This window comes from Lactuca serriola, chromosome 8, assembly GCF_051521515.1.
Source record: "Lactuca serriola cultivar US96UC23 chromosome 8, Lser_US96UC23_V15, whole genome shotgun sequence".
Taxonomy (NCBI): domain Eukaryota; kingdom Viridiplantae; phylum Streptophyta; class Magnoliopsida; order Asterales; family Asteraceae; genus Lactuca; species Lactuca serriola.
This window is the reverse complement of record NC_136415.1, coordinates 47553350-47563421: the sequence shown is the minus strand read 5'-3', so window position 1 is coordinate 47563421 and position 10072 is coordinate 47553350. Positions and strand designations below refer to the sequence as shown.

Here is a 10072-nt window from a genome sequence, read left to right as displayed (position 1 = left end):
GAAGTAAGATTTGGACGTTCTCTATATGTACACTCTCGGTTTGACGACTACTATGACTTTCATTTAGATTACGAATGCTAAAAGGTAACTTAAAAAAAATTTACTTTTTACGACGCATGTTGCCATATCGGGTCGAATCACGAAACTTCGACGGATCATAACTTCTTCGTTATAAGTCCGATTTAGGTGTTCCTTATATCTACGGTGTCCTTATCACAAGTACTTCAACTTTCGTCAAATATATTTGTCTAAATTGTTATTTTATTTAGACGCGTATTTTATTCCTATTTTATTATATTGCTATAAGCACGTATATTGCAAGTAATTACACACAGAACCATAATACTCAAAATAATTTTCATTTATTATTTCAAAAAGGTTACAATTGTTGACTCTAATTATTACATCATCTTATAATTGCCTAACGGGAAACACGGACGTTACAATATTCACGGTTTCCTAAATCAAATTCAATACAACATATTTTTTTAGGTTTATCCTATAGTCTTATATATCAAGAAAAATAAAATTTTAACAATTACATAGGAGCATCTAATTCCATCCATTCAAATATATACGATGTTAATATATATTACAAGAATGGTTAAACTTAGGCTAATGGTTAATCAAACTTAAGATGTTCGCTCTATGCTCACATACATGGCTTACTACATCTATTGTTATATTTGAAGAAACATTTATATCCATATCAATTTTACATTTGAAAGCACTAGTTTCGGTTCTGATATCAAATATAAAAATATAACTCTTTCCACTAGGAATTAAGAAATATGAAACTGTTTTAACTATGGACAAACTGAATTTCTATAGAATCCAAGTTAGAATTCAGGAAAAACATATGGTTGTACAGTTGTGAGCTGCTATAAAGGAGAGATAATCAGATCATTTCCCAATTAATTCTCAAAAACATCTAAAGTAAAAACAACAGACGTTGATTCGTACCTAAGAATCTTTATATATGAGTTAAGGTTCTTTGATGACGAAGCCCCAATATGAAAATGAGAATTTCACAGAGATGAAGCGGGAGTAGTAATAGCAATAACATCATTCAGGAGGAGAGTTTCAAGTTTTGCACCTGCAAAAACACTTAATACCGTTATTGTTGCACAACAAACTCAAATATTTTTGATAAACAAAATATTGTTATGTACTTGTAATAATTGTAATTATCGAACTAATTAAAGAATTCAAAATTTGAAAAACCTTGTTATAATATTTTGGCCGATACATGTCGTAATGATTCATACTTAACAAATAACTCTCTTGTTTCAAACCACAACACATCCATAATTTACATCAAGGTGCTGTTTGTTTTTTCGAAGAAAACATGCGTGAAGTCTGCGGACCACCTCTGCAATCCTCTATAGCAGAAGAGGTGGAACAAACGGCTGCAACATGTAATAAAAAGTATGTTTGTTTTTTAACGTCTGCAAACTGCTGTAGTAAGTTAAACTAAGGCGTGAAGAGGTTTGAAGCAGTTGATTTAGTGTTGCGCCATGCAGCACACACGCAACAGTTTTTAAGTCAGAAGTCTTCTAAAAAACAAACAGCTGCGAAGGGTTAAGTGCTCCGCGGCGCAACAATAAGTGGTTTGAAATTGTTTTTTTTTTTAAAAAAAAAAAACAAACAAGTATTTGGGTTCGAAACCTAAGATACTCATAATAATTATGGAATGAGCAACACATTAAAGTTTACTATTTAATTTAATCAAAAGCCTTTAAAGGACCTAGCTCTATCATAAATGTTCAAAAAATGTCAATTGGAGTCTTGTGCTCGACAAAAAAGTATAGATTTAGAAGTATAATTACGGTTAAAAAAAAAAGAATGAAATACCATTGTTACTAGTCACCCCCTTTACATTATTGGAATATTCTCCTATAGCCCACCAATCCCCTACACATACAATCTTCCTTCAACTGTGTGTATATGAGAGAGATATCAGGGTCACAAATGCGCGTGTTCCATAAGCCATATACATTTTCTTCTTCGCCCTAAACACGTTCTTCACGAACCCTAATTAGATCTTCTTTTTCTTCACAAAACCCTCAATTTCACACACCATTTAACACAATTCACGCTTATTTAGATCTGAGCAAAGAAAGAGGACCTATAATTTCAGCAGGCCCTATGAAAAGATCATCATATCTTTCTTGAAATTTCTCTTCACATTGCATGATTACGTACTGTTTCCTCCAACTTCCCAGGATTTCATCCATAGTTTAGCCGATCTGATCACCAATTCTACCATTACTGTCGTAGTGCATCACTACTAGAAGATTCGCTAGCTTATTTAGCTGTATCACTCGTTAATTATGTTAGATCTGGAATGAGCTAGCAAATTTGTCTTTTTATTATAGCAATCATCATATAGATAAGGATAGGTAGGTAGTTTTTGGTTACACTATATATATCAAGGAAATAATACACTGTTATTAATGTATATGGCAATGCCATCGGGGAACGTGATAATTCCAGATAAAATGCAGTTTCCAACCGGCGGTGCGGTTGGGCCTGCAGCTGCCGGCGGGGTTGGGTGGTATCCAGACGAAAGAGATAGTTTCATTTCGTGGATGAGAGGGGAATTTGCTGCTGCCAATGCGATTATTGATTCCTTGTGTCACCATTTGAAGAGTGTTGGTGAACCAGGGGAGTACGATGGGGTTATAGGATCTATACAGCAGCGGAGGTGTAATTGGAACCCTGTTCTTCATATGCAGCAATACTTTTCGGTGGCTGAGGTGTTTAACGCATTGCAACAGGTGACATGGAAGCGGCAACAGCAACAGCAACATCGTGGTGGTGGGTTTTATGATCCGGTGAAGGTTGTGGGACAGGGAAAGGATTATAAGAGATCTGGTAGTGTTGCGTCTAGACAAAACAGGGTTGAAATTGCTGTGAAAGATACTCAGAATTCTACTGTAGAATTCAATACTCCTGGAAATGTTGCAAATGGATCCGGGAATTTGATGGGGATTGAAGTTCCTAAATCAGATCACAAAGATGTTGCACTTGCAAAGTATAACGATGGTAAGAGATGAGCTGGATTACAATTCCTGCCTATTTTATATTGATGTTTCTATATCCAAAAAGTGTCACTTCTTCTACCCATTTCTTCTTTTATTATTCATATCTCCTTTCTTGTTATTAATAGAATATTGGTTTGTGGACCAAAGCAATAGAATTTTAACGAGACACACATACAGTGGTCTTTTTCAGTTAGATATACGTTCTCTGTTTTTCTAAAAACATCTTGAACTATAATGATTCCACAAATGAAATTACTGTTTTGAAGTAAAAATTGGTTCCCAATTCGCAATTCCCATATGCATATTATGCCATAACCAAGAAATTAAGCAACATGAGATACTTCTGGAAAAAAAACAGATTTTTCATAGATATCTTATGATCTTTACTTCTTACCTTAGTTAAGGTGACATCAGATAGCAGCATTAGTTATGAACTCATGTATACTGGAATTATTTCTTGATAGTAATGTATGCACTTCAAGGTATCATAGGGCAATATTAAACTTTGAAAAATATTCAGTGAGAAAACTAGATAATTAATTACTTTTCCATTTTCTTGAAGCAGGTTTAAGCACAAAGCCTCAGGTAGACAACAATTGTAAGAGCCTGGAATCACTGTCAACTTTATCTGAGAGTTTAGAATCGGAGTCAAAGGAAGTCAACGAGAATCCAAACTCAAAAGGTACTTATGATAAATGATTACATACCATAATAATTATGTTTTAAACTGGTAACGAATGTTTTTTATTTTATATTTTTTCTGATTTAGTATTTATCTTGTGAAGGATGTACTAATGAACATTTGGAGAAACCAAATATTATTGCAAAAACTATTATTGGCTCTGAGATACTCGATGGCAAAACGGTAATATTCTGTTTTCTTTTATTTGTTATTAAAAAAAAAGGAATTACTTTTTAAGTTTTTATTCAATGGGTGTTTATGTGTAGGTTAATGTGGTTGAAGGAATGAAATTATATGAAGATTTATTCGATGATTCTGGAGTTAAAAAAATGGTTAGTTTAGTAAATGATCTAAGAGCTGCAGGAAGAAGGGGACAATTTCAAGGCAAGATGATCATAATATTTGAAAATGACAAATTTGCCCTTTTTAAACACTTTGATTTAAATAATTGTTGGAGATTTTTATAAACAGGAAATACATTTATTATCTCAAAAAGACCAATGAAAGGTCATGGAAGAGAGACAATTCAATTCGGTTTTCCCATTGTTGATGAAGAAACCATCACAGGAACTTCAAAAGGCAAGTTCATGTTTATAGCAAAAATATTTTCATATAAAAAAATTATATTTTTTATTCGACTAAAAACAAAATTAAATCTTTTTTCAGATCGAAAAATCGAACCGATTCCAAGTTTATTTCAAGATTTCATCGAACGATTAATGGCCACGCAAATTCTCACAGTGAAACCAGACTCCTGCATTATTGATATCTACAATGAGGTTCATAATTAGTAACAATTGGATCAAGTTTGTTTAAAATATTACAAAAATAGTCCCTGTGGTTTCTGATTTTTACCAAGTTTAGTCCAAAGTTGAAACCTTTTTCAGTTTTGATCCTTATGTCATGGGAAGCTTGAAATGAGGACCAAAATGGGAAAAGGTTTAAAATTTGGAGTGAATATGATTAAAATGAGAAAGCATAGGGACCATTTTTGTAATTTGGGATATTATTTATACCTTATTTAGTCCAAAGTTAAAACCTTTTTCATTTTTGGTCCTTATTTTGGTTACTGGAAGCATGGGAAAAGGTTACAAATTTGGAGTGAATATGATTAAAATGAGAAAGTATAGGGACCATTTTTGTAATTTAGGATATAATTTATACCTTATTTAGTCCAAAAGATAAAATCTTTTTCAGTTTTGGTCCTTATTTTATTGATTTTGGTCACTGGAAGCTTGAAATGAGGACTAGAATGGGAAAATGTTACAAATTTGGAGTGAATATGGTTAAAATGAGAAAGCATAGGGACCATATTTGTAAATTGGGAGATTTTTACTTTTTATGTAGGGTGATCATTCGCAGCCTCATATGTGGCCACAATGGTATGGAAGGCCTGTATGTGTTTTGCTGTTGACAGAATGTGAGATGACTTTTGGAAGAGTAATTGGAACAGATCATCATGGTGATTACAGAGGTTCCGTTAAGCTCTCTCTTGCTCCAGGGTAAATTTACGATTTCGTCCCTGTGCTAAACATTTTGAGGGTTGAGGGCAAAATGGTCATTTTTTACATATGTTGCAATGTTTTTTGCAGATCAATGCTTGTAATGGAAGGAAAATCTGCAGATTATGCTAAGCATGCAATACCCTCCATCCGAAAACAAAGAATACTTGTAACTTTGACCAAGTCAACACCAAAGCAGTGGGCCCCTCCCCCTCACCCCCCAAAGCACCATGTCCAGGTGGCAACAACCCCGCCACTCCCTCTCCCTGTCCCTGTCCGTCCAAATGGCATCCACCCCATTTTTGTTGCTCCGGCGATGGCTTTTCCGGCACCACCACCACCACCCATGGTTCTGCCGCCTCCATCTGCCACCACTGCAGGATGGGCGGCAGCGGCAGCGGCACCTCCTCTGAGACAGGTGGCTCCACCACGGTTACCGGTGCCGGGCACCGGAGTGTTCCTTCCTCCGGGAAAACATGATGATGAGAACAACAACAACTCCTCCACGTCACCAAAAGAGAAAGTGGATGAAAATGATGGAAAGACAGAAACATAATGATTTATGATGTAACCAAAGTTTAGAGAGAGAAAGAAAGAGAGAGAAATAGAGAAAGAGAGAGAAAGAGAGAAAGAGGAATTCCTCGTTAGGCTGAAAAGTACACAAACATGAACATGAACACCAACACCAACTCTTGATTTAGCTCAGTTTACACGGAGTTGTTTTAGTTGTTAATTGTTATGCTTTTGTTTCAAGATTTGTGTCTTTTTTTTGTTATTGCTCATGATGAATGTTTGTTTAATCTTTACTTCATATCCCATGTGCCTTGACTAATTAAGAGAACATAGTGATAAGTCACTCACGTTGATTGTAGACTTATGGAAGATGTCCTCTTTCTCTTTATATATATAGGATTTATCTTTCAAATTTTGTTTTCGTTATCAAATCATACATGCAAGCATATCAAAAGAAGGAGATAAATTTACAGTGATTTGTCCATGAATATAAGTGTACAATCTAAAGATCAATTCATCTATATCATCATGTCATAACATCAAACCAACTTCTCAAAGCCCTCTAACTTGGAATCCCAGTTCAAAGATTTAAGTGAGACAGAGATGGAGATGCTTTAGATTTAATTATTGCAATTTAATAATCAAAGTGTGCGTATGTATTATACTACTAGTTTATAACCCGTGGGAACCACGGTTATAAAATTAATTAAACTTTAATAGTTAAAATTTAAAATTATTAATAACTTATTTTAAATAAATCATCAATTAAGATGTTTTTTAGTTATATAAAATTATGATCATTGATTTAACTAAATATGTAAAATTATATCACTTTATAATTTGTATTAATTTTATTTTAATTTTTATTATAATGTTGTTAATTTAATGTAATTAGAATGAGAAATTTAAAATTTGAAATTTGAAATGGAGAATCAATATGTTGACAATTGGTATGTATTAATTATAAGACATAGAAGGTCTTGAGTCGGTCTCCTTCAGTCTCTTTTTGGTCCGGTTTCGCGGTCTTTGTGTGCAACTTGTTAGGCCAATTTCGAGATTTTTTCTGTTCGGATTTGATATTTTTCATTTTCTTTTGTTTTAAGTTTTGAGTTTTTCGTTAACAAATATATGATTAACACAAAATGATACATTAAGATTTACTAAAAATGATACAATAAAATTTAATAAACCAAAGAAAGGAAAATTGGGTAATGTGTGATTGAAAAATATGTAATTAACACAAAATTGATATCTATATAAACTTCAACTTCCGGTCCTTTTAGACCAATTGTAGAACGGTTCAAACTTTTATTAGGACCGGTTTCGAAACGGTCCGTTTTTTTCTTCTTCAAATTGATCCCAAACAGTCTTAAACCGGTCTTGTTTTAGACAGGTTCAGGCTCAGTCTTTTAGAGGACCAATATTTTTGTTGATGTCTACTCTATGCGGGTCTATTAGATACGACTCCCTAACTTTGGTCACTAATGTTTTTTTCTCATGGGCTACTCGAGCTACCTGGATTGTAGAAAAACCCTATGTTTGGGCCATTTATCATATTCTATGGTCCCATCGATGTAAACTAAAGTTATACTTGTTCAACATATAAAAACTTAAACAAACACAATGTTGTATTCATTATCCCATTGGACTATTTTCTCATTGAAAACTATGCAATAGGACTCAAAATTTTCCACATGTTCGCAAGTTTATATTATTATTTTTATGGGGTGGGATATTGTCATAAATATCTTTTAAGTTTATTCATTTTTGAGAATATTGTTCTAAAAGCCTTTTACGTTTATTGATTTCTGTGTAAGTCTGATTATATATATATTAATGCCTGAAGTTTTGCAAAGTTTTGTTCATTATGTTAATTTGAAACGTTGATGTGATGATAGTCTTTGTGTTCCTTTGAGGTGACAAGGGATGAACTTTTTTTTTGCTGACATGGTAAGCCACGTCAGCATGTTCCTCTGATTAAAAAAAATAACGACGTTTAGAGCATTGGGTATGGACAACACCCATACCCACCCACAACGCAGCCACGTCACCATCTCCTCTCCACAACGAGATTAGGGGATGGTGTTTTTCATTTTATACCCCGTTAAGGTGAAGGGAAGCAAAGGAAGAAAGAAGAAGACGACGCGTTGCTGTACGTTGTCGTTACCACGAGAAACAACAAAACGAGCAAGAGGGGCGGTGTGCCTCGCATTAAGACGGCGTTTTGGGCATTCTACGTAGGCAATAACGTCGTGGAGGGTGCCCATATCGTCTGCTCTTAGAGAGAGAACTAAGAGTCGGCATGTATTAAACCCATGACCACCTGCTAAGAAAGCAACCACTTTATCACTAAGCCAGAAAGATTTTCATGTTGAAAACTAATATATATTATGTATAATCCCTCAATGCTTTAAATGATATTATTTTTATTATTATTATGAAGATTTTAAACGTTGTTGTTGTTGTGAAGACTTTTGAGTTAAACAAAAAAGTTTGTCAAATATTCGAGTCTTTTTTGGAAGGGCTAATGTCATAAAAACCTTCAAGTTTTCAGGGTTTTGTCGGCTTTGCCCAAAGTTGAATTTTATGTCCGTTTTTACCCTAACATATTCCAAAAAATGTTCGGTTTTACCCTTTTACCGATGATAACAGGTTACCATTATATTAACTTCACAAAAAACCCTTAAGTTTACATTTTTTTTTTTTTACTTTTTTACCCTTAAGTTTAGAATTTTTTAACACTTTTACCCTATGTATTTTTTTTTCATATTATACGTATTCAAGCAGAAAAATCATATTTATAAACGAAAAAAAATTAATTAAATAATGTATTTACATTTTTTAATGTTAATTCTTTATATATATATATATGTATGTGTGTGTGTGTTTTTCTTGGATAAACCATTTAAGATGTAAAAAAAACAAATTAATATGTTTTTAGAACTACAAATACGTATTTTTATGTATTTAAAAATATACATATCAATAAAAAAACTTGTTCATTCATAAACATGTCTATATAAGTATATACATATATTTTTAGAAGTGTAAATATGTATTTTGATATATGTTTTTTTAAAGTATAAATATATTTGTAGAAGTATAAATACATATTAATATATAAAAATGTAAAAAGTATGTATTTATACTTCTAAAAACTATATCTATAAAACACATATTCATAATTCTAAAAATATTATTTATCTTTTTAAATGGTATAACCATGCAATAACACAAATACACACAAACAAACAAACAAACAAACAAACACACACACACACATATATATAACATTAAAAAAAATATAAATATAATATTTAATTAAATATTTTTTCGTATATAAGTACGATTTTTCTGCATGAATATGTATATTATGAAAAAAAATATACTTAGGGTAAAAGTGTAAAAAAAATTATATATTTAAGGGTAAAAACGCAAAAAATGGTAAACTTAAGGGTTTTTTTTTTGCAAATTTAATATAATGGTAACCTGGAAAACCTGTTATCACCGGTCAAAGGGTAAAACCGAACATTTTTTCGAGAATGTTTGGGTAAAAACGAACATAAATTTCAACTTTGGACAAAACCAACAAAACCCTGAAAACTTGAGGGTTTTTATGACATTAACCCTTTTTGGAAAAAAAATGGTTTTTTACTTTGATGTTTTCTTGAATCTAATTTCATGAAATTTACATGATTTCTTTAATACCTTTTCAAATTTAAGCTTTCTAGCTACTCATTCAAACAATCTTTTTGGTACAATACCTTATTCGTTATTAAATTCCGAAAGCACTTCACTTATCTTAAGAAACAATTCGCTCATTGGTTCAATCGATCTAAACTCCTCATCAATGATAAACCTTATGTTCCTTGATTTAGTTGATAACAAATTTCTAGGTGCGATTCCTGATAATCTTCCTGCCTGCCCAAAATTAAAAATGATCGATCTTGGTGGGAACAATCTCACTGGACAAATCCCAAAAACCTTCAAAAGATTCGAATCTTTATCTTATCTTTCACTCTCAATGTGCAACTTGAACAACCTCTTTGGTTTCATAAATGTTCTTCAACATTGCCCAAATCTAATCACCTTGGTTCTTAGTGGAAGCGTTGACAATGAAGAAATCTCATCTGATTCTAATATTGAATTCATATCGCTCACCGCCTAAATATGTCAAATCAACAAAAATATATCAACTCATCTGCTCACTTGAAAGAGCCAATTACCTCAAGGTGATATTTGAACAAAATGTATAATTTGTTGGTATTTTTTATACAAAAACCTAAGGTAAATGATGTTTTTTTGATCAAACCAAACTCTAGTGGTGT

The 10072-nt window shown here is 32.6% G+C and overlaps 1 protein-coding gene across 1 annotated transcript; it reads left to right on the top strand.

Moving 5' to 3' along the window:
* The first annotated feature begins 1925 nt into the window (after positions 1 to 1925).
* On the top strand, positions 1926 to 5984 carry LOC145065854 (hydroxyproline-rich glycoprotein family protein). Its single transcript, XM_079012955.1, has 8 exons — positions 1926 to 3048; positions 3613 to 3729; positions 3833 to 3912; positions 3996 to 4113; positions 4201 to 4308; positions 4396 to 4508; positions 5077 to 5231; positions 5322 to 5984. The coding sequence occupies exons 1-8, from the start codon at positions 2457 to 2459 to the stop codon at positions 5785 to 5787; spliced, it is 1749 nt and encodes a 582-aa protein (XP_078869081.1). The 5' UTR covers positions 1926 to 2456; the 3' UTR covers positions 5788 to 5984.
* The last annotated feature ends 4088 nt before the right edge of the window (positions 5985 to 10072 follow it).

Bases quoted from the DNA above. Each gene is read 5' to 3' on its own strand.
- LOC145065854 (XM_079012955.1), top strand. From the start codon at position 2,457: ATGTATATGGCAATGCCATCGGGGAACGTGATAATTCCAGATAAAATG. The intron at 3,730-3,832 runs GTACTTATGATA...TATCTTGTGAAG, and splicing joins CGAGAATCCAAACTCAAAAG to GATGTACTAATGAACATTTG. The intron at 3,913-3,995 runs GTAATATTCTGT...GTTTATGTGTAG, and splicing joins AGATACTCGATGGCAAAACG to GTTAATGTGGTTGAAGGAAT.